We start from the raw sequence: 25,601 nt of genomic DNA on the forward strand, positions 1-25,601 counted from the left end.
GCCAAAATGGCAACTCTCAGGCCCATATGATCAAAATGACTTGTTCTTACTGTTATTTTAAGGCTAAAGTCTAGAAAATACTCTATTTTGTTTGGAATTCATAGAATCATAGAATAGTTTGGGTTGGAAAGGACCTCTAAAGGTCATCTAGTCCAACCCCCCTGCCGTGGGCAGGGACATCTTCAACTCGATCAGGTTGCTCGGAGCCCCGGCCAACCTGACCTTGAACGTTTCCAGGGATGGGGCATCCACCACCTCTCTGGGCAACCTATGCCAGCGTTTCACCACCCTCAGCGAATTCTAGTACTCCTGTAAATGAATTTGACATTAAAAACAATTCTTAGCATAGCACTTAATTACAAAGAATACTTTATGTATTTTATATATGGAAGCATGCTTTTACAAAACTAAATCCTTTCAAATAAAAAGGGTCTCCATTGCTTAGATGTGCAAGTTTAACAAGAAGAAAGTAAAAAACAAAAAATTAAGTACAGGCTTGCCGTTAGCCAACACCTTGAGACAAAAAACTTTGGAACAAACAATGCAGTGAAGTGCACAGAAAGTACCAGGGCCACATACAAGTCACTGCAGTGAGGCTTTCCACTCCGTCACTCATTTCCAGAGTGGGAAGCCACAGGGCAACACCCATATTTCACAACGGAGCATCTGGGGAGGCAGATTTCAGTTTATTGCTGTTCATTTGGGGCATGTCCTGGGAAGGTAGTGGCCTCTGCTTGGAAGGCAGTGTGGAGAGCAGTGGCTCCCAGTAAGCGGTAGTTTAAAAAAAGCAAGTGCCAAAGTACACAGGCGGGATGTGGCACTGCTTGAGACATTTATGTTCTGTGGGAATATTACAGTAACGTACTCTCCAGCAAAGTAATCTTTGAACCATCTCCAAGTGCTGTTTCTGCATGTTACTGTCTTTCACAATGCAGCAAAAATCTGGTCATTTATGCTCTGCTGAGTCAGTTACTTAAATTTTCTCTTCCCCAAGCTCTGAAGTGTCTTAAATCTTTTCCAAGAAGCTGACAGTTTCCAAGCATTTTCTCCTCTGTTGTGTATATCTCATCTTTACCCCGGATTAGCAAGGTATACAAGCACCAGAATTCTGATGCAGGGAATGGAGAAGCTGAAAAAAATCCACTATTAGTTTTTGATTGTTTTCCCTGGAAGCTACAGCACTTCCTCTCCTCAAATTTGAAATATCCTCAAAGTTTTTACTTAGTTTTAGGACTCAGGAGACTTGAGTCTTCTCTCTGCCTTGCTTTCCGTATACACAGTAATCCTTTGTGAACTTATTTCTTTTTACTGCTAGAGTATTTTGAGTGTCTGCTGAGGATTTAATCGCAGTATCTGGCAGTGTATACCTCTATTTTTCATTGTGCAGAGGGAGGAGAACAGGCTGCAGTGAAGTAACTGAATACGCACAGGGAACATTAGCAGTATCTACAGAAACGCCTGACTTTGAAGGGGATCAATCTGATCCATGGGACCAACATACAAAAGAAACTTACTCAGAAATGCTAAAATTAGACCATCAAGACAAGGAAGAAAACAAATCCTTGAGAGAGTGAAAAGTGGTAGTGCGTCACAGTATAAACAGGAATGAACAAGGGACCTGTTCTACTTTCCATCATCGTAGCAAAAATAAAGAATTTCATTTGTCTCAAGAATCTCTGGAAGCTCTATAGAAACTTGTTGTTCAATCTGTACACTTCTTTAATCATGACACGAATGCCAATAAACTGGCACTTTGTAAGTATTTGCTTTATAATCCAACACAATCAAGACAGCTGAAGCAGAATGCAGTCAAGCAAAAGGATTCTGCAATTGACAGCTGGGACAGAGGGGCGGGGGGGAAGGCTACCTAAGGTCAGAGGACAAGTCTATCCTCCACGTGTCCATGAACACTTCTACTCTTATATTTTACCACCAAGTACCCTAACATGCAGTCAGCACATGGACATATGGGCTCATTCACATCTAACCAGAACAAACACATCCACTACCTCCCAGAACAAACCTCATCTCACTCTTCTGCAAGACAACCTCCTCATTAGCATGATGGTCAGACTGAAGGCCCACAGTCCCACAGGTGCCACTGGCACTGTCCACTGTAAATCAGCTCCAGATTCTCACAGTGGAAAAGAGTTAGTCATTGCCAACGAAGACCTACTCTTTGTCACTGGTTTTGTTATAAGCCTGGCTAAAGCCCTATATTCTTGCAGAGCCCTGGACAGAGTCCCAGGAAAGATTGTTCTCAAGCCACTGTTTTAGCAATGACTTCACTTGTTCCAAGAAAAAGAGACAGGCAAACAGACACACACTCTTTTTTTTTTTTTTGGGGGGGTGGGGGTGGGGTGAGGGGGGTGGGAGAGCAGGGGCCCCAAGATTGAGTTGCTCCTGCAGCTACCCTAACCTTAGGAGACAAGCATATTCAGGATCTCCTCATGAGACATATTTTAGTTTTTATATATATACTCTTCAGAAATACACAATTGCAGGAGAACCAGTTCTTGCTGTATGCCAGCACCAAAACTGGGAGTGATACAGTTATTGCAGACCTTTGTATTAGTTGAGACCACAGGGCAAATCTGTTGGTTTGACAAGGTGAGCACTGCAAAGCTAGCAAAGCACTGTCTCCATATTCAAACCAACAGAGAATTAGTATGGATTCTTCTGATTTATTATACATGAATTCATACTGAATTCACAAGCAGCACTGTATTATTTATAACAGGCAACACATACTTTACAAAACAAACCATACCCAGTAGAACACACAAAACCCCTGACCCGTCACCCGTGCCTATATGTAACCTTCCCAGGCAACCCGCTCTGCCCTGCCAGCTAAATGTACCATTCCCCAGTCCTGTTTTTCATCATATTAGACTGAGTTAAACTGTTTCTTCCTTTGACATCTACCCTGCACAGGACTGCCAGTTTCTTCCAAAAGGAAAAGGCCAAAATAAGATAATACTTTTCCCTCCCCTGTTCTATAATAGTCTCTTCCTTTCATGTTGCAAGTGCAGAAGTTTCTCATGTGCATTCCCTTTCAATGCATTCACTTTTCCTTATCTCCAATTCCAATCCTTTTCTTTCCAACCTCTTGTATTCTCCTAGGTCCTTTTCCTGAAAGCACAAACTTGTCATAATCTATCCATCTTAAACTCCTTTAATCTTAGTTGCATTTTCAGTTACCCTTCTTCCCTTATTTTCTTTCCAAGATGATGGAACATGCCCCTTAAAATGCTTTGTCTTAGAAATGAAAGAAATTTATCTGTAGACCTTCAATGATAAATTTTCATTTCAGCACATTATTGAAGTTTCCAAAACCCTCCTCCCAAACAAATTTGTTAAGAAAAGGCACTCAGTCCACACCTTCCTGTGCCTTAAACATATAAAGTTGATGCTGTTTAAAAAAAAGTGAAAAAGTCTAAGTTCCTACCACAGTGTCCTCTCCTAGTTAGTCCATCACCTTAAACTTTTCTTCCACATTATTCTATTATTCTCTAAAATGTCTCTAGTGGCTTCTGTCCTTAGTCCTCTCTTTTTCTTCCTCTACATTTTATTTCTAGATATTTTAATATGCAATTAGAGAGATAGTAATTCAATTCAAACTGACAGCTTACAGAAGCATTCTGTTCTGTCCACATTAAAACCTTGGCTCCAATTTGTCACCCTGCCCACACACTCACTTTCATCTCCCTTCTTGACTGCTGAGGGGATACCATCATACTCCTAAGACTTCAGACTGAACTGTATCATAGGCATGATTTTATCACTGATCTCTAACATCCTCATACCCAAACTATTTCTACATCAGGGAGATTAATTTACTCCCTCTAAAATATAACTGTTCTTATCCACCCACAGATCAAAAGTTTTTATCCATCATCTCAATTGCTTCAGAGTTGTTTCCTGAGGAATTAAAAAAATCAATTTTGCCTCATTTTTGAAGTACTGGTAATTCTCCTAGCCCATCACTTTGAGCCCATCACTCCCCTGTTTTTGTATCTTTGTGACACACACCCCTTGTTTACCAAACTAAGCTGATGCCTTCAATTTCAACACCTTATCTAGGCTACTTTTCTTAATCCCTTAATGTGGAAAGACACATCACTCACTTCCATTACCTACACTTTTTAAGTTTTCAAAATCCATGCTTTCATTTTTTCCTGTGCTACCCCTTTGGCCGAGAAGTTTTCTTCTGCATTGACATCTGTAAAGCATTTCCATTATTTGAGGTAAACAACAAGCGTTGTTCACCAAACACTCTCTTCCCTAATATCTAGGCTATATTTATGCTGACATCACTTATCACCATTGCTATTTCTTATGCTTCTTGATAGTCTTTTCTTCTATGTTTGTAAATACCCCACATACAGGGTGATTTCCAATTATACCAGTCAGGTAGGCAGCCAAGTTGTTCTCCACTCTTTCCAGTAAATCATCTCACAAGAAGAAAAAGCATTTGATTACAGCATGAACAAGCTGAGGCACTACACTTCCTCTCTCTTTCAGACTCACACAGTGGCCCAGAAACAGGTATCTAGTCAATGTCATCAAAGTGACCCTGATACAATGAAGCATGTTGCTGCCAGTAGGACTCCAGGCATATTTACAGTCAACTTTTCACCTTCGGCATGAATGAGGCAGGAACTCTACTAAAAGAAAAAAATAATCTCATCATGAGAGAAACTTAATTCAGGGGATAATTTATCCCTCCTCTGTTACAGAGTTTTCTAAACAAGGGGAAAGAGGCATACTTCTCATTTCCTCACTTTCTCAGCACCTGACAGCCTAAAAATCTTAAAGCACAGCTACACGAGGTCAATGGTCACAGCTACACCTCAGGCATTCAAAAATAGCAAACATTTGTGACCAACTCGCATTCTAGCAATTTCATCTATAAATTAGAAATTACATTGTATCACACAATTGAGTAATAAGAGAAATCAGTAATTGTGAAGTACACAGATACTAGACTGATGACTGCCCATAGAAAGCCCCACAGGAAATTACAGTCCTTGTCTTCTGGTTAGGTTTGAATACCATACAGTAAATACAGAGTATGCTGATCAAAGAAGAGAAGAACAGAAGGTGCTAACCATCTAAATAAACAAGCACCTTCCATTCACTCCACTAAAGGCAAAGATCCTGTAGAACTACTACATAAAATATACTTAAATATTGCTTTGTTGCATATACATTAACATCCAAAATAAAGTTGTACCAGAAACTTTTATTTTTGGTATTTAATATGAAGACAAAATAGTCAAGTACATGAATGATTTTTTTTCAATATAGTTCACATGCATGGCAAAGACTGAGACTTCTCCTTTAATAACTACAGCAAGACTCAACTTTTCAAAAAAGTGTGCATTATCATACCCACACTCAGGATTTCACAGAAAAGTGCAGATATTCCTATTGCTGTTTGGCAAATCAAAAATTTTTTTACCACTTTTTCCATTGCTTTCCCATTTTTAATACGTCTTGTTTTGACAAAAAAACCCCAAACCTTCATAGAGGTCATCCACTCCACTACACCAGAGTGTTCAGATAGTCTGGAAACAAAACCCGAAAGTATTATCGCAATTTGAGCACCCTCCCTGTTCCCCAAGGCCTGGCGTGCTCAGTGCAGCTATTGATACAGAGCAGAACTTTGGGAGGTCTCTATGGATGGAATCTGCTCTAACTGGAGTTATCCGCACTTTCCCTCAAATATGGGTTTTCTGGAATGGATGACTAGAGGGTTTGACTCAGAAAACAATTGCTAGAACATTTGTAGGCAGGCCAAGTACAAATGCTGAGAACTTGTCATCTTTAACATCTGGAAACTGTGACCCGACAAGCTATTTGAGCCCCACTTTGGACTATATGATTTCAATTTTCTAATGGTAAAAGCAGGAGGTGGATCTTTTGCAAACCTTCCTTCTCACGCCTATCAGCTACCTCAAGAACATAAGCATTAAAACAAGAATAAAAAAATTTATAAGATGGAGATGGAAGAAAAAAAATATGTTTCTGCCTTCTGCTGGACCAGCACAAGTTTGAGAAAGGCTCTGCTGAAAGGTGCAACTAAAACATTTTCACACATTAGCAAACAAAGACATACTTTTAAGTTGGGGACAGGATCAGCAGCCAGACTAGAATACTTTCTAGAAATACACCCCTTCTAAACCCAAGAAGGATCTCTATCCTAGAGGGTGAGATTAAAAGCATGTAAAATAGCAGACTACTTAGATACTAAGTTCTAAGTCGCTAACAGATTTTAAAATACCCATCTCAATCAAGGAGAGATGACATGACTCCCTAAAACTAAAAATTCTTGCTGAAGGATATACTAACATGAAGCAGAAGATTTGCCTGTACAAGCAAATATACCAAACAGCCTGTACATCCAGAAAGTTAGCTTGTTTTACTCAAGCACATTAGCACAAACATACAAGGTGAGTCAAGTAGGAATATTAACTGAAGAGGAGGTAAATCCATCCTAAACCATCTATGCACCTCTTCCACCAATAAGCTTTCTTAAACAGTCTGCTTCATGACCTTCAGCATGACTGTTCCAACCACAGCTCCAGAAAAATAATCAAGTGGCAGCATTTCAGAAAGTCCATCAAGTGCTCAGAGATGAGAATATGAAGGGAATATTTAAATGAAACACAGATACAGCTAAAGTCCGGAGAAGAAAAAAAAACAAACAAAACTATCATCTAAATTCATTATGACTACAAATTTCTAAAACCGAAGACTGAAGTTACAGAATCTAAGCTTAATATCAAATATATTGAAGACTTCCCTTCACCATTTTGACAAATTTGTTGGCACTCCCTTTCACCTGCCAGTCTGTGAGAAATCTTCCCCAACTCTCTGCAAAGCAAAAACATCCAATATAGTAGGTTCCTCAAATCTCACATCTATTTGGCTCTTCTGAAGACTTTGACTGCGCTACTAGTTTCTTTGGAGAAAAAAGGCATACAGGTTTATTGCTTATTAGATTATCTCATCAGATTCTTAGTATACATCAGGTCTATCTAAAGGCATGTCAAGAACCGACACAACCTCCTAGCAGTTCTTTCAGCAGCTTTAATGTTTGGGCATCAATCCAGAAAGAACGAGAGTCACAAGTATCATCTCATAAACCAGGCAAGCAATTGTCACTTACTTTATTGATCTTTGCTCACTTTTCTCATCTTTCTGAACTCTGACCTGAATTCTAAATACACTCAACTCCCACAAAGAAGATATTACAAGCTTAAGGGTTTGTTTTTCACCTTAGTTTCAATCTTCCCCAGAGCAGTAAGATGTGTTGCTGATAAGTTTATATTTGTAAGATGCTTTGACTATGTAAAGTGCCATTAGTTCTATTATGTCACTCCGAGACTAGTTTTGCAGTACTTGAGTTGATTCAAAAAGGAAGATGAGTGACTATTATCACATCACTCCCACCCTTTCAATACAAACATGCTTTATTAGTATATCCTTTTCTTACCCTCCTCCCCCTCCATGCTCACCACTTTCCACCACCACTTAAGTAACCTAGACAGTTTCCTAAGAGGGACAGAATTAAAGAAATTAAAATAGTTTAGTAAATGCAATTGCTCAAGTATCTTACCAATGCAGGCCATTGGATTTGTTTGATCTTTGATCCCTGAGTCTGGCTTGGGTCCTTTCTTTTCACCCAGACCAGCTGGTACTCCACCAAGAAGGTTGCAAAATCTTCATAAACTTTAACCCATTCTCGCTTTTCCCATTCAAGGTCATCAAATTCAACATATACCTGGGGAAATTTAAGAACAGGAAAGGACATACATTATTACATATACACAGCATGTGTGCATCCACATGCACTTTTGAAAGCATGTGTTTTAAAATTTAATGCAAGAGCTTAATATTACCCATTTTACTGTTACGGTATTGAAATTATATAATCGGTTCCTGCACTACAGAAGACATTTTTCTTGGCAGTGCATTTGTGCTGGGGAGAGGAAGTTACATTCGCTACCACATTACCGTTAACATTGGGTATCTTATCTCATGAACGAAAAGTATAACACTAAGTATTTACTAGTTCTAGTAATACATTCATTCAAGTAATACATTCAGCTATTTACATATAAGTAAATAAGCTTTAAGAATACTTCTCATTCTCAGTTCAAATACTTGTCATATAATACAAACCAACCAAAGAAACACTGCTTCAAGAAAAAAAAAAAAAGCCATTTGGAGCAGAACCAGAAAGGACATCCTAAGCCTGCAGACCCTGCTACTACAAGCAAGCCCAACACATGGCACCTAACAGAAGCAGCTCAGTTTCTTGCCATTTCTGTCCTTCTGGAATCCCGCTCCTTTGGAGGGGAAAAAACCCACACACACTTTGTTTCCAGATAAATTAATTTGGAGCCAGTTTGCAACTATTTGATCTTGTGCCATCCCTGTCCTATAGATTATACAGTTCTCCCTGACACCTTCTTAGAGAACAACCATACCCTCCCCTCAGCTGCGTTCACTAAGCTAAATATGCCAAACCTTTTGTCTCCTCTTGTGAAGGGAAGAGGGAACTCGGAGCCAAAAAGCTATCCAAAAGCTATCTGCATTAGCAAACACAAACTCTTCTAAAACCATTACATTTCAAAATTACAGAATTTAATTTTTTTAAAAAATCAACATAATCAATTGTTTTCTTTTCCAAATTATGAGAAAATTCATAAGAAAAACCAGCTCTCATTATAAAAAAAAGTCACTGCTTGTCACACAAACTGGAGAAGAAGGGAAGATGCTTTGCTACTTTCCTGAATTTCAGCTCTCAGCCACAACCAGGCAACTTCTGAAACTGGAGTTTCTTCCTCTATCTGCTTCTGAGAACTTAAATCACTGTCGCAGAAATATTCTTGTCTTAACTTTGGTTAATTTTAGGCCTGCAACATACTTCCTCGTCTAGACTTTCTGTCTCACACTTTCCAAACGTGTACTACATAGTGCTCCTTCTCATCTCGTCCTTCTCCCTTCTGTGTACACAAATTTGCACCAAGCCTCTCCTCGCTCCTGTATTGAAATTAATCATCCCAGTTTCCCCCCAATACTCTTTTTTTAACCCATATTACTGCCATTCTGTTCCTACACACTCCCTTCTTTTTCCCTTCCCTCTTTAAAGCATCAGATAAAGATAACTTACTGCAGTTGCTTTCTGCTCGGACAGCCCATTACTGCATCTCCACTTAGAATTTGTCCAAATAAGAAGGAAGAAGAAAGTAGTTTCTTCTCCTATCAAGCTACACTCAGTCTATCCATTTATTTCACTGTTCCCCCTCCTCACGACCTCCACGAACTGCTCACTACTCTGACTAACCGCAGCTATCGCTCACTGCACACCCAACTCCTTTTCATCCACCCCTCTACCAAATACTGACACCCGACCGTCCCTGCCATCATGCACGCTCATTGTCACCAATATCATATTCATGGCCAACTGGTCTTTCCACCCGTTATCTCACATCTCATCTTACTACTCATTTTCTTTCTTGCCTGGTCTTAATCGCTGGGTCAAGGTAGAGTGTGCGCAGGGCAGCTGCATGCATTAAATGCTGTTCCTTCTTCATTTCCCAAGGGCAGAGCTTTCCCTCTGGATTCACCACCTCAACATCTGGAATTTCTGCCATTTGCCTGCGGCCACTCCTCCGACATTTCAATTACCCTGGCTGATCACAGTCAGCCCCCATCTCTGCATCACCTTGTTCATCAATGCAACTACTCTTTTACCTTTTCCCTTTGCCCATTTCACTCACTGAAACTATCAGCAAACTACTGCTAGTCTTTATGGTGGTATTAGAATCTGCCCTATAGAAGAGTTTGTATATAGAATTATCCTCTCACCTCAATTGTTTGTTATTACAGCTATCACCTGTTATTCTAACAAAGCAAGTAGAAAACAGCAGCAAAAACGCAAAACTAAAAATTGTAAATTGACACCTTTCACTAAAAAGCATTCTTTAATAACTTAATTTCTATAAATTAATTTTAAAATACATAATAAAGTTGCAGAATAATAATTTCTCAGTCAAAACAGAGTTAACAGTAAACATACTAATGCTTTAAAGCACTGGCAGGAAAGCACGTCATATCTCAGATCATCTTAACAGCAGTATCTTGTATTTGCAGTTTTTTTGAACCCTTCTAAAGAGACATTTATTTCTGCAATTGATAGAATGACAAAATTTAAAGACAACCCTCAGTGACAGTACAGTCAAAAATCATTCTCTAAAGTCACCTTCCTCCTGGCCCCTTCTCCTGCAAATTCCACTCAATTATTCTGGACTGGTCAAATAATTTTATTTTAGTATCTGGAAAGTCATTTTACTTGGGTAGTCTATAACAGGGTGTAAGAAGTTAAGCACCAGACCTCACACAGCAGAGAATTTAAAAAAAAATAGGAGGCAAGGTAAATCAAGTGAATAAACGTTTTTGAAAAACACAGATAAGTCTAAACCGGAGTTAGCAGTTTAGAAACCGCCACACTAAAACATACTGTATCTTCTGGACACTAGCCAAAACTTGTAGATAACTGTGATACAATCTAGTGTTTGTGTGCAAGTTTTGCACCCCAAATAAACCGAAATCCAGTGCAACGACAGTGGGAGTTATTGCTGAGCTATCTGCAGAGTCTCCTGGCACCATATAATTAGATCTTCAAAGGAGCAGTTCCAAGAAAAGTGGAGAATGGAGCGTGGCACAGAGCCAGTCTGCCATTGCTCAGGGCACCATATTCCTCCTCTAGTATGATACACACACAACCTTACTTGGGAATTACTTCTGCCAGCTTCCACCACATTCAGGTTTCGATGCCAAGACTATTAACTATCTGCTGGCTTTTCAAAGTTTATTTTTGAAAGGCAGAAACAACACAGACAAAACACATTCTCTTTTTTGCTAGGAAATACTTAAATTAGGAAAATCCATTATGAATTTTTCTAACGCAACAGTAAAGCCTCTGAAGAACACAGGCTTCCTCTCTCTCTGCACACTGACCTACCGCACAGAGAAGAGCAGTATCCCAAGCAGCACAGTTTATGACAGGGAGTAAAAAGGGGAGAGAAGGAGGAAAGGAAGCAATCCAGCAACCTACGCCAACAAAATAAAATGTAGAGCCAGAGTTAGACCCCCTAAGGAGTGCAAAGGCTGAAAATATTTAATCTTTCTTGCTTCACTGACGAAACTCTGTACAGCAAGAAACTCTACAACATTCGCCTCCCTAAGAATGAATGTTGATTTTGAGATTTTTCAGCCAAATTTTGCTTCCTTGCCTTGTCAGCTATACAGAAGTTTGTGTTCCCAGAGTGGCTGAAGTCTTCTCACCACGTATGCATTCACTTGCATAAAAAGGAGAAATTCCCACTGGGATGATATTATATTTATAATTGGCATTAATGTGCTAATTTTGTAACTCTCTACTATTTTCCAACAGGAAGCAGCATAAGCTTTTAGCATGCTTTTCCAAGTAAAGCGAGACAACAAATTAATTTCCAATGGAGTCAGCCAAACAATTGCAACAAAATATTGCTGTTTCAAAGCCAAAACACAACAATCATGGTGAAATTCTCTACATGCAGCACTGTGATCCAGTTTTCCAGTCACTTCTGCTCCAAATAAATATGCCTGACCAAACAAATTCTGAAACCCTTTAAACTGTCATGAAAGCAATGTTGACTTCCAGCAAATTTGACTTATAATGTGAAAAAGCATAGTCCACGCACCATCCACTTTCTTGAAACCACCCGAGTGGGTAGATGCTGTTTGTAACTCCCCCACACTATAGTAGCCTGTGCATTGCCCACAGGCTGATTAGTGCTGAAGACAACTGCAGCGTTAACAATCCCAAGGCTGACTTCAGGTAAGGTTTGCCCTGGCAAGAGCTCCAGGCAATACAGCTACAAGAATCACTAAAAACTTGCATCATTTTAAGGCAAAGTATTCTCTAGTAACAAGGAAATAGAGTGCTGTATAGCATTTATTTACCAAGTTTCTAACCTGGTGTGCTAAAATGATCCATACACCTGATATATATTTAATAGAATACAAGTTCTGTTTTCTCTCCTAAGGGAGGAGCATACAGTTTCCCCTTTATCACCTAAAGATTGTTAGCAAAATATTTATTTCTAGAAGAAAAAAAAAAACAAGCAATCTTTCTTAAGATGTTTTTAATAAGGCAAAGAAAACAATTCTACTTTTGTACCACATCAAATAGTCTTTCATCAACACAAATTTGGCTAGTGACTTCAAGGTGAGTCCCAGAGCACATCCCACTGGGTTTCAATCATAACATTTTTAAATTAAAGAGACAGAATATTACACCATGTGCAATTATAATGCATATATACTTTATATGCCATTTATAAGAGTTGAGAACTCAAAACTCAGGTGCTAAAACTTATCTGTGGAATTCAAAAGTCTTAGTTACACAACTTAAAAGGTAGACCTAAAACTCTTAGCGTGTAATCAAGCATGAAAAACTAGTTGTCAGAGTCTATTTCCAGCCTGTGATGTATGGTCAGGTAAATACAAGAATGTAAACCTTGCGTGTAATTTAGCAGAAAGTTACTTGAAAATACACAAGTATAAAAAAAAAAACACAAGAAACCACATTTCAATGGCAATAAATAAAATCTTTTACAAGTTGGGGGGAGTGGTTTGTTTTGTTTTTAAAACCCACAGTACCAACAGAGGAAAAAAAAAATTCCTGTTTGATGCCTCCAACCTATACATAGTAACCGTAAGAGAATCAGAAACAACATTACAAGATGTCAGGACAAAACTCCCAAATTAGCAAATTAAATTGAAGTCCAAGTTAGTTCTTCCCTCCCCATATCCTCCAGTGTTAACTGCAACCTGCAAACTTTAATTCTGGGGCACATACATTTCATGGGATGTTTAAGAATGGCTTATTCTTGGCCCAGTAAAGAGGGTGCTGGGTGCTTCCTGGTTTTGAGAGAAAAATCTATCTTCAGAAAAGAAAATCCAAGGAGCCAAGCGAGCAGCCAGTGCCTCCCCCTGCTGCCTGCAGAGGTGGACAGGGATGGTGAGTCCGGGTACCCCAAACTAAACCACCACCAGCAGCGATGCGGGTTTGAAATTGGCAGGAAGGTTTCTGGAGGTCTGAACCCTACACAACTCCAACAGCTTGCTTAGCTCCGGTGAGCTTTTTTAGCTTTGTATGTAGTTGAAAATTAAAACAGAGTACACTAGGCTCCGAAAAACTTCTCCATCTACTTATTGAAATGGATGCAACTGCCAAATATCTAACTGGTATAAACTAAAGCTAGTTGTAACTACACAGGGAATGGAGCCGATAAGAGCATTTTTATAAAACAAACTTCCCATCCTGTTCCCAATATCCTTACCTTCTCAGGTTTTTACAGATTGTTTCTTTGATGGAAATGGCATTACCCAGCAGTCAAGTCTTTCTAAATATATCTTTAACTAATGAAATGCAATCAAAGCACAATTTACTATAAAGCAAAACAGCTTAACACAGTAAAATTATTACTGTGTTATACAAGTGCTACCCATTTCCACATGGAAAAACAGTGAAATAGCAACCGAAGACAGCAGTAGGGTTTTTGTTTAATAAAGGGCTTGCAATGTTGTTCTACGCTACCAAAAATTCCCTAGTCCTTCACATTAGCATTCCATAAACACTCAACATTAAAAAGAACTCATAAAAAAATCATCATACCCTTTCCTTTATATATTGACAGGCTATACATTTGCATTTTACAAACTCTTCAAGTAAAACAGCACAGAAAAAAAAGAATATTTGAAAATACATTGTCACCAGTCCATACAGCCTAAAAACACCCAAAATAGCTGGAATAATGGCAATAGATTGGTCTTAAACCATCAAATTCTTTAGGATTAAAAGATGGGGTTTATTGCCTCCATGTAGTCTTAAAAATAGCCAGCATTTTTACTGCAAATCAGACATATTCATTGTTAAGTACAAAAATTTCACTTTTACAAGCGAAAGTATTTACTTTCGACAAAGAAATACTAAATGTACTGTGTATTTTTTGGCAGGGGTGAGTAGACACCCACAATGCCACAGTAAGTCTTTAGAAAACCTGAAAATGTTCTTGACAAAACTGATATATGTTTATTAATCAGACTTTTACAATTCTTCCACCATTTAAGGAACATAGCAGCGTGTCTCAAAAATGTATGAGCTCCGCATCTAACTCTTAAGCACTAGAAAAAAAGCTGTAGAATCAGATACATGTTTTACAGGAAAGAACACTGAAAGCTCCTTAGCAGATGGGACAAATTAATAGTGTTGGTTATTTTATGCTATTTCAGCACTTAAAGAAAAAACATGAAATTGTTTGGACAAATGTTCAAATCTGCACATCTGTTTTGATTATTTGTGGAGCTTGCAAGTAGTAACAAGAATTTAATGGCAGAAAATTTAGTTTTCTCTTAAATGGCAAGAGAAAGTCCTGCTACTTTCAGATGAGCTGTGGAAGTCAAAAGAATAACTCCTCAAAGATTAAATCCCCTTTGACACACCCTACTACCATGAAACATCACTCATTATACTGAAGACTTAAATTCTCTGTTTATTCAAAGGAAAATTGAATAGGCGTATTATCCCAGAAGCAGTCCTCAGTTATAACGTGGGAAGTTGAAGTGTACAAAAAGAGAGGCTAGTTCATTATCTCCAGGGTATTAAGTCTCTGTTGTTTCAGAACTGCCTGGAAATCGCCTTTTTTTTGTGGCGCAATGGTTCTGGGTCTGTGCAGCAGGAATGGACCAACACTTATTTCTTGTAAACCACTGAAAGACCCTGCATAACAGCATCCAGCTACAACTCCTCTGAAATACGGAGATAAGCCCTCCAAAACCACTACTCTTGTTACTGAGGAAAAAATAGTCTGCAGCCTCAGGATCATCTGCTCAAAATTTATAAACTATATAGAGGAGCCTGTATCCTTGCTCAAGACACAGTGACAGACACACTCAAGCTGAGGCCATACTTTAACTGCCAACATGGCTCAATACACTTCATATATAGAAGAATAAGGAAGACAATCCTGCTCTCTCAACAGGCTTCTGAATAAACCGGAGATACACACTTGCTGGAAGACATGTCAAATATATGCCATGTGCAGGAGGGAACGGGACCAGAGGTAGCAAATACATGCTTCAATAAACATGAATTTGAGGTAGCTTCTTTATATCAAGCTTTAAAACATAAAAATCCTACAAACACAGAGAGGCCTTCAAATAAAAGCAATTATTTATTTCAAGCAAACTGTAGTTTCAAGATACATTATGGGGGAATAAACATAGAAATGATCAACATGTACAGTTTATGGTTAATTTTGAAACCCTAATTCTGCATTACCTGAAATGCATGCTTGACCACTGACAATAAAGTAGCTTTTGCAGAAAAAATGCAGAGAAAAATGGTTGCAAAACTGAAGAAAAATACCAGTACTATTGCAACAGCCTGCTGCAGTCTGTAGCTTGGATTGCTAAGCAACCAGCACATCATGTAGAGTACGAAGTAAGATTGCAGGGAAGATGACAAAATAAAAAAAAGCATCCTACTTGGATGCCCCAATACCATCTTTGAAAAATAAAGAAAAACATTTAAAACATGCATGTGTCTTTCATCCCTCAATTTAAAATGCATATTCTAAAGAGAAAGCTGAAGGGAGAAAATATGAACTACACTGAATTGCAAGGAAAAACCCCATACTACTTGTATGCGATTTAGAGTTTTAAATGAGTTTCTCAAAAAAGACTTGTCCCTGATAAAAAGATAATCCACAGGACTGCCTAATTTTATTTTAAAAGCTATTTGAATTACTTAGGTATTTAAAATATTTGACATACCTATTTTGCAAATCTTTTTCCAAATTCAGATCTTAACAGCAAAGTGAAGTGACATGCAAACCAGAAATTAAATCGTGACTGTACTGGACTTACAAAGAAACCAAAGTCAAGTAGCCCCATTTTAAAAATGTTTTAGATGCCAAAAATACACTTAATTACTCATCCAAAATGAGAGATGGAATTACTTACAATTTTAAGAAAGCATAAACTATTAAATCATAGCAACAACTACTTAAAATGTACACATTACACAAAAACTTCCTGGTCCTTCAGGCTTGAAAAAAATCTTTCAAATTCTCTTTGCCATCATACAACACAGGAAACTTTTCTTACTATATCTAAATTTCTAAATGTTAATTTCTAAAAACAATTGTTAAGAAGCATACATACTGTAGAAAGCCTACATATTCAATTTAAAAAGAGGGAATTGTGTGTTCGAATCAGACATTTGTGATTTTATATAACATGAACAAAAAACAATTCAAAAATTTAACTATTTAGATAGCTAGTTAAAAGCAATTCATACATGCATATATGCACATTTTTAATGTCTCACTAAAAAGACCAACACCTGCCATTTAATAAGGAATCATTATTGCTAAGTCTCAATTCAAAAAAGATTATGCTGGTTTTAAACTGTATATATCTCATATCTGAAAATCTGACTAAGAACAACTGAATGGAGATAAGACTATTTAAAACACTAATTATTAGTTGTTAAATGTTAATGGCTTTCAGTCAACTTTTACAATGCAATGGCTTGTTAATGAAGATAAAGTTTGTCTAGCAGGTTGTCAGCAGACAAAGCACTACAGGAGGCTGAATTAAAGTGCATGGTGAAAGGAATAGGTTACTGCCTAGTTAGAATTCATGATTTGCTATTGTTCCTCATCCCCAAAATTCAAGTTAGCTACAAACAGAAATCTACCTCTCTTGAGGCAGGAAACTTCACCAAATCACCTGGCTGTAGTCGTAGCTAACAAGGTATGGCTTTAAAGCCACTCACAGGGAAACAGTCTTCCTGGGACAGTCTGAACACACATAGCTGGAACTTAAGGAGATGACCAGGACCTAAGGAGAGAGCTACAATGATTACATGAGTTTTTCTGATGTCTTGCTCCAGCTGAATAGCCCAAACCTGAACCACTGCTAGAGGGAATTGATAGAAGTGCTAAAAGCAGAGGGCTTTCCCCATTTCTACCAAGACAATCCAATTAGCTATCTTCAATAGGTGAGGAGCCACAAGAGTCTTCTTTCCAAGGTTCAAAGGACTAACCCCTAGATTAGACCTGGACCTAGAAGTATTTATCAGTATCTATCCAGACCAAGGTTCAATCTGTTTTGTATGTTGGTATTGAAAAGCGATGTTCTCCCAAAAACACAGTGCAGAGCCTGAATAAACACTGTACTTTTCAACAGCAAATCTTTCTTTGAGGTGAAACAAAAAAGAGACCGTAAAAGAAAAGCAAGTTTTTGGGTTGAACTTTTGATACCTGTACCTTGAAATCCAGACTAGAAAAAAAGACCAAGGGCCTCTCAGCTGCTCTGTGTGCCCACATCGTTCTCTGGACAGCAGGCCAAACAAACCAGGAGTGGGCTCACAAACAATTTCCTTTTCGTCAGATAAAGCCAGGGATACCAAAAAGGTATCAGCAAAGCTTTAGCACAGTGACAGACAACACCAGAGGAAGCTGATCAGCAGATTTTGTTTGTATCAGAGACATTTTCTCAAGGCCTAGTTCATACCAAGAGCAAGAATACAATCAGACAGCCTTGCACAATTCATCGCTGTTCTTTGGTCAGCTTACAGGAATTAAGGGAAGTGCGGAGAAATATTAAAAGAGTAATCAAGAAACCAAGAGAAAAAGTTCATCTACCAAAAAGACAGTATATACTATTTTTTATAAGGTATTATCAACTACAAAATGGTAATTTTCTGTGTTCTGACGACAATGCAATATTTGCTCTTATAACCAAGATTATTAGCCTTAAGCAACAAGCCAACCAAACAAATCTCATCAAGTAGACGGGAAAATAGTAGTAATTAAAAAAAAAAAATCTTCAAAAGCATCAAGACAAGAATCCTGAGAGGTAAAAGAAATTTAGTGAAATATTTATCTACTTCATTGATTATCCACTAAAATGTTGGAAGATACCTTCCAGATGTTTTGTCCTTCATAAGAGGACTAGAATATTTGAGTAGGGAAGTTAGTGGGTTTTGTGCATTTATCAATATATGGAAAGTAATGTCTAGACATTTCTATTTGTGCCCACTTACGCTCTGTAAATCAGAATGTGTTATTTGTTTGTATGTTGCAGGTCATTCACAAAGTATTACAGAATATTTTACAATGATGGTTTTGATTCTGGTAGCCCTATAACTATATTCTAATATATCACATAATAGCAATAAAATATATCAATCCTTTTTAGCTATAAAACTAATTAAAGGGAGATAATGAGTGTATTTCCTAAAACAATTGAAATTTATTCTCTGTTCTTTTCCAAAATGTTTCATGTGGTACTTTATTTTCCACCAGAATTAAATCAGATGTCACTGAAATAAATAGGAAACCTCCCATTGACTCCAGAGGTTTTACACGAAGTTTGAGTGAACATGCTATGTCTATTCCAGTTAATTGTGTTGGTAACTGCAGTGCACAGTACTAAAACAATACAATGGTCAGAAAAATAATATTAATCACTATTTTTAAAAAAGTAAATACACATTTAAGTTTTATTGATCAAACTGGTAGGCTACTTTCTGAAACTTTAGCTAAAGATATTTGTAGTCCTCAGTTCAGGTATTGAACATTTTCTAGCCTTCTTTCCTCCACTGAAATGAGAATTGAGATTCATGAACCTAAAAGCTTCAGGCTTATTCTTTGTTCAGTTTAAAAAAATTAACTTGCAGATAAGACCTAAGAATGTGGTTTGAGTGCAGAGTGCTTCCTGAACCATGTTCAAGTTAAATGTTACATCTTCTAAACATTTTTGGCATGGAAATCATGTTCCTCTGAAGTAAAATCAAGATCATACACCTGTGTTGGAGTATGAGACTACAAAACAGGAGAACAGCGCATGTAGGCTGTACGGCCTCAAGTTGTGCCAGGGGAGGTTTAGATTGGATATTAGGAAAAATTTCTTCACCGAAAGGGTTGTCAAGCATTGGAACAGGCTGCCCAGGGAAGTGGTTGAGTCACCATCCCTGGAGGTATTTAGAAGACATGTAGACATGGTGCTTATAGACATGGTTTAGTGGTGGACTTGGCAGTATTAGGTTTACAGTTGGACTCAAAGATCTTAAGGGTCTTTTCCAACCTAAATGATTCTATATCAATTACTTTAAAGCTTTATCTCTTATCAGAGAAGAACATTTTACTGTCTTAATAGTAACTTGCTGTCCTCTTTCCTCCACTTAACATGCTATCTATAACCACAGTCTGCAAACTGTTTCACCTAGTCCTGCCTAAATCACCTCTAAGCAGTATAATAAAAGACAAACTCTTTCAAAGTTCTTCCTAGCTAAGACGCAGAGGTATTTCACTTTTGCTGCTGTGTTCAATTTTTATTTTCAGAAATCTGAATTCTTAAAGTCTTCTCCTTTAGTGTTGTGATTGTATTCAGTGCTATCTTGCAAGCTGAATTACTCCTTTGTTGTTTTAGTCAGAGACAGCTTCTTGTTACCATTCCAGTCTCTGGGTTTCAATCTCCTCTGCAAGTCATCTTTCAAAACTACATTGCTATTTCCTTCACATTGTTCATCTTTGTCTAGTTCTTCATACTGAAGAGTCATCACTCATTCAAAAATAGAGACTCTCATATAATCTTTCTGATGTAGCCAAAAGCTTGAAGACACCTGCTAACAAAGGATTCATAAACAAAACTTACAGAAGTCTACTTCTTTCCTATGGATTAACTGCAGCATTAGAGAAGAAAAATAAAATCTGTACTCACAGGCTGAAGCATCAAAGGATTAAAACTTTTCAGGTGTACGTGATCTTCCTTTATTTTTCTGCTTGATACCAAATTTCAAGGCTAGACTTTATAAAGAACTGGGTCATTACAGTTCATAGTACACCAGTGCACAAGTGTCCACAAACTGGGATCAAGGTTCATTCTAACTCTGAACTGAGATATCTCCAAGTATTACTAAAATGCCAGAAGAGATTAAGACCAGGGGTGGTGGCACATGTGAGCAAACAAGACATGAGGAAACATCCTGCCAAAATTAAGCAGCATTTTGGGAACAAAAGGAGGAACGTAACCACGGCTTCCTGGGTTTTCTGACTGTCTTAATCCACGTCCTCAACCTCTTCTTTGCCATAACAACCACTCCTCAGTCATAAATACCTGAAATTTCTGACCAAAAAAATTACAACTCTATAAACAATACGTAAACTACAAAGAAATACAGCAGCCACATAAGTAATTTAGGCAATCATCTTTTCCATTTCACAGTCCTAAGGATATGTTTTACATCAGAATGAAGACTCATTAGTAATGGGCACAGACAATTTGGTCCCAACTTAACCAAATACTTATCTTTTGTCAATGTATTTCAAAAAGTCTTCTAACAGTTGTTTGTGTTTAAAAAAAACAACAAGCTTTAGACATTGATATTGAATTGGGAGTTTCTGCACTCAGTTCATGATAGCAGGCAAGTCGCCATCTCTGTGCTTTAGTACCCATACTCTAGAACAGGAATACAATCACTTCAACCCACTGTTGCCTGTCTTGACCACAAATTCTTTGGGAACAGATTATATGTTTACATGATACAAAATGTAATGGATATCTAATGTCAGTGGGTTTTCAGGTGCGACTGAGATACTACAATACAAACCACGCTGGATCACAGAAATACAAAGACAATCAGCTCCTCTGAACAACCGCCCACTTTGTTGTTGTTGCTCCTGCTAAGGCTACAGCACAGGAAGGACTGCTTCAAATAAACAGAATTATCGATGCATAAAAGCTTCAGCAATATAGGGGTGGAAAGCACTTAAGATTACAGAAATCATTCATGATACGTACATGAAAACTCTCTCTCAACATGTTTGTCTACTAGTTTTTCAGAAGATACACTTTTGCTCTCTCATCTAACATTATTTTTTGTCCTGCAAACAAAATTTCTCAAGTATGTGAGGAACGGTCGTTCAAGCTTTTATATTCTAAATATTAACTAATTTATTTCAGTACCACAATTCTCCAAACTACGGAGAAATTTTTACCTTAATTGCATGAAATCTTTTTTTAAATAAAGCTTACAGCATACCTTTTTCTTTTTTTTATTAGAAATTGGCCTAGAAATCTCCAGTGTACTGCAAATCAGACAAAAAAGCGAAGGCCACGTAATGTTACCCATTTTCTGCTCTTCTAGTAAGGCCACGTAATGTTATGCATTTTCTGCTCTTCTAGTAATTTCTTGCAAAGATCTTTTTAAGGAAGAACAACAGATCCATTGATAACACCAACAGAACAATAGATGCAACAGAGAACACAATCAAGCCCTTAATGCTTAAGCCCAGAAGTAAAGAGGTAAGAACAAAACACTGGCAATGAATATACATCAAAAGCTGCCTAATGAACCAAATTAATAACCTTAATTACTGCATTAGCTGTCTCTGGGTAACTTACTAGTGAAAAACTCAAACAGACATTCCCTGTAACAGCAGCAAGGATAATATTTTTGAATAAATGGCATTTTAAAGATGATGATGATAAATTAAAAGAAAGTTTGTTTATGCACAATGATTTTATAGGCTGTAACTATAAGGGCTATGCCTGGGATTAAAAAAATCCTCCCTGCAATTCAAAATGCATGCTGCAGAGAAGAGAATAAAAAAGCATTAATTCAGAACTATATGTAATTTGCTTACCATCTGTGCAAGTTTCTGGAACAAAAAAAATAAGATTTGCTTATGTCCAAGGCAGCTTTTAATGCTAGAAATGATACATATGTATCATTCTAGCAGTAGGTACAACACAGTACCTACTGTGTTGACTCTGATATTTATAAGCGTTACTTAAAACCTGTATAGAATTGAACAATTAAGATGTGAAGCCTGAAGGACAAATACAAGGACTGGTATTCTTCATCTCCTCCTTTCTCCCCTTTATTTCACCACTATTGTCTTGCTGACTTAAAATTAAGATATAGTTTTATGTATCCCCTGATTCAACCATTGCTATATGCCAAAAATGCAGAACAACTTCCCCAAATTTTAGCACTCATTCTGCATTTGCAAGTTTGTTTTCTGAGGAGATCCTTGTAATTCTGATAATCAAACTTAGATTTTAATCAGAATCTTTGAGGAAATGTATCAACATAAGCAAGTTCTTTTTCGTAGCAAATATTAACACACCTCAGCTACTTCAAGTTTTCTGAGTGAGGAAACATGGGGGGGGGGGGGGGGAACTGCAACAGACCATACACCTACTGTTACAGTTATATAGAATACAGACTAGGCTTCCGGAAAAAATTCAACCAAGTAGGGCCTTTATGACCTCCAGAGGTAACTCAAGCAACCACAGCCTTCCCTGAGTAAACTTGCATTTGAAAATTCTATTGTATTATGATAAATCAGTGCAACAGAAGATATAGCATACTTGCATCATACTTGTTCCCATTCCCCTTGGGAATGAGCAATAAAATTACTGTTCAAGTTAAGGGACACAAGTGTTTCCTTCAGGAAAATGAACACACTGTAAGAAGATATTTTTAATTGAAGGAGTCACCAGCTGCAGAACTCTTAGTGGTGTAAGATAACCGAAACATTCACTGATAATGATAAAGAAGTGAATCTGTTTTCAAAACATATCAGGGAATGACAACTAAGGTTTCTACCTTGCTTTACCAAACGCCTTCCACTTCACAGTATGGACTACTTAAAATCTGGATGTTATTTCTAACAATAAGTCTCATTTCCTTGTAAATTGTAGTATAATATACCTTGTGCTGCAGTAAATTTACTGTGAATGAGAAAGGAACAATTCTTACTCATGTGAAACTTCACTTGGCATCCAAGACAAAAATGCAAGATGGAGATGTCTGTCTTCTACTGTCAACAAACATTAATACTGCAATAAATTAAAAGAATATGCAATAAATACTTTTTAAACTAATGTTCATTATTGGCTTTCTCACAACTTTTGATACATTTATTTCACTGTGATACAAATGAATACCTCACATATCGTAATCTATTAAGAGTATTAAGTATAGCCAAGGCCTGCAATCATGCAACTGCAATATACTTTGAATAGGTAATAGTTCTCAACATTGCAGACAAACACATATACCAGTATTTTTATTCAGTGTATGTATGAAAACCAACTGCATGGAGAAGAAAAAGCCATGTTTTTCTCCCATGCATTTCACTTCCCACAAAACCAGTAAGGCCAAAATGCTTTATTCCCCAGTCACTGCATGGAAAAAAAGAGGGAGGACGGAATGCCACAGCTAAAACCCATTCTTAAGTCTCTCTCTCAGGATGGGAAGGAGATCACTGATGAACCAGATAAACATCTAACCCATTCAGGGAATTGGTAAAAGTTGCTACCATCTCCCAATACCTCTTGTTTAGATCAGGGGATGAAGGCTGAATAAACAAGATTCAGAAGTAACATCAAATGCACAACGCGCAGGCAAGGAGAGCTTGTCTGGTTTTCCTCGTAAGAATGGATCAGAATATTACATATATCCAAAAAACTTAATATGATTTGGTACATGGATTATTAGATACCAAAACGAGCTGCCAAGGAATTTTGGCACAAATTCATGGGAATCATAAAAATAAAGAAACATACCTGACAAGTTCCATAGCACTGGAGAAGTTAAGTGTTCTTGAGCACTGAGAGCAAAGGGCAAAGGTTTCCAGGCTTTCTAATGTGTGTGGCTTTTCTTACCATCACATCCCTTCCTTTCTAACCTTGATTAAAAACCCCCATATATTCACAGGATACATTTTGCCCAAGAGTCCACAAGGCAGGATTGGTTGTTCAGTTAAGAGTACCCCTTGCTTTCAATACAGGCTGGTTTCTTAACATGTTTTCTGTACCCAAGATGTTATTAAAAAAAAAAAAGGAAAAACCCCACCCACCCCCCGAAAAAGCACACAAGTATGCAAGATGTCTAATGCCAAGACAAGACCAATCCTTTTGCAATTATTTGATTTTTAAATTTAAAACCAGATATAGGCAACTTAGTCATTATATTTTTTTCATATTAAACCTCCAATCCTTTAAATAAATTTTTCTTCCCACATGCAACACACTGAAAAACAATTGTAGAACTCTGAGGAAAGCCAGCACCTGCAGGAAAGGGTTTAATCTGGCAACTGCTGGTGTTGTTGAGTTATTCATCACATAAATCTCTTACTAAGTCCCACCTCTTTCCTGTAGTTCTAACCGTTGGAGTTTGAGAAAACAGACCTCGTTTCATGCTAAACTCCCACCACTAAGCAGCTGAATCTCCTACATTACTTAGGATACTGTTCGTGAGAGCAGACTTCACATGGAGTCATGCAACATCCTGTTCCAAGCCAAATGCTCCAGATGGGATATGTTTCACTGCTGCCTCCCCCTCCCCAGTCCATTTAAGCTTGTTCTTTTTTCTTTGAAAGCATTTATCCCAAATTGATGCTATAACAGCACGCTAAAACTGACCTTTTAAGAAAAATACAGACAAATCAAAACTTATTTAAAATCTAAATGTCTTTACTACAAAAAAAACCCCACACCACTTCAATTATCAAAATATTTGTATTAGCTAACCAATTAGCAAAATTACGTATATAAGAAAATGACTTGATGCAGCTCTACACTGCAGGAAAATCTGCTTGCTTCAGAAAGTTTACTAATCATTTAAAAGCTTAACATTGACACGCACATTACTAATCTAATGGAAGTTCTCATCGACATAACAAGGAAAAAACTGTCTAGTCTGCTGATCACTCTGAATGCTGGCAATTTCTCAAACATCTGCTAAAGGTCAGATTTCCACTGCATGGAACCAATCAATGAAGCTACACAACACTCCCAGCGCCATTGGAAGTGCCAAACAAAGACCACTGTTTTACATAAGCAAAGAAACTCACCCTGAAATCTTCCAAAACACTACCAGCAAAGTCTTCGCTCCCGTCGCCACATAGTACTCGTCTACCTGGCAACGGCTGTTGAGATTTATTCTAGTTTTGCTTTTTATAGCAGAAACCAAGTTACTTAATACTAACCCGTTTTCTGCATTGTTAAATAGTGTGCAGCCGATACCACATACAGAGAAACATTACAGAGGAAAAAAATGAATGTATATTTATTTAAATGTTAATCATCATAACAACAAAGTTTCTGAAAACTGAATATTCACACATTTGGTGCCTTTGTTTCAACTCAGTGACTTCAAAAAACCCCCACCCCTATGAGTTCTAAAAAACAGATCTTAGACTTAAAAAACAGCCTGAAATCATGAAATCCTGCCCTAAAATCCTTACTAAGCAACCTCAGAAATATAATCCCAATATCCTAACAGATTAGGGAATTGTTGGCTCCTGCTAAAAACAACATGCTCTGTATTTCAACAGCTTATCACATGACATAATACCAGCGCTTTAGCAAGAGCCTACACAGAAGAAATAAATGATCAATTCCAATGCTGCTGAAAAGCTGAGCTTGTTCTATTTTTACAGATAAAACATTATTTT

General features: G+C 37.6%; 1 protein-coding gene across 1 annotated transcript in view; it reads right to left on the reverse strand.

The window, feature by feature from the left end:
- JMJD1C (jumonji domain containing 1C) overlaps window positions 1–25,601 on the reverse strand; it is a 172,745-nt gene that overhangs the window by 104,916 nt on the left and 42,228 nt on the right. The window contains exon 2 of the mRNA XM_076339343.1: window positions 7,625–7,789. Within this exon, the coding sequence (XP_076195458.1) occupies window positions 7,625–7,789 (165 nt within the window). The remainder of the gene's footprint in view (window positions 1–7,624; window positions 7,790–25,601) is intronic.

Source organism: Aptenodytes patagonicus, chromosome 5, assembly GCF_965638725.1.
Source record: "Aptenodytes patagonicus chromosome 5, bAptPat1.pri.cur, whole genome shotgun sequence".
NCBI classification, from domain to species: domain Eukaryota; kingdom Metazoa; phylum Chordata; class Aves; order Sphenisciformes; family Spheniscidae; genus Aptenodytes; species Aptenodytes patagonicus.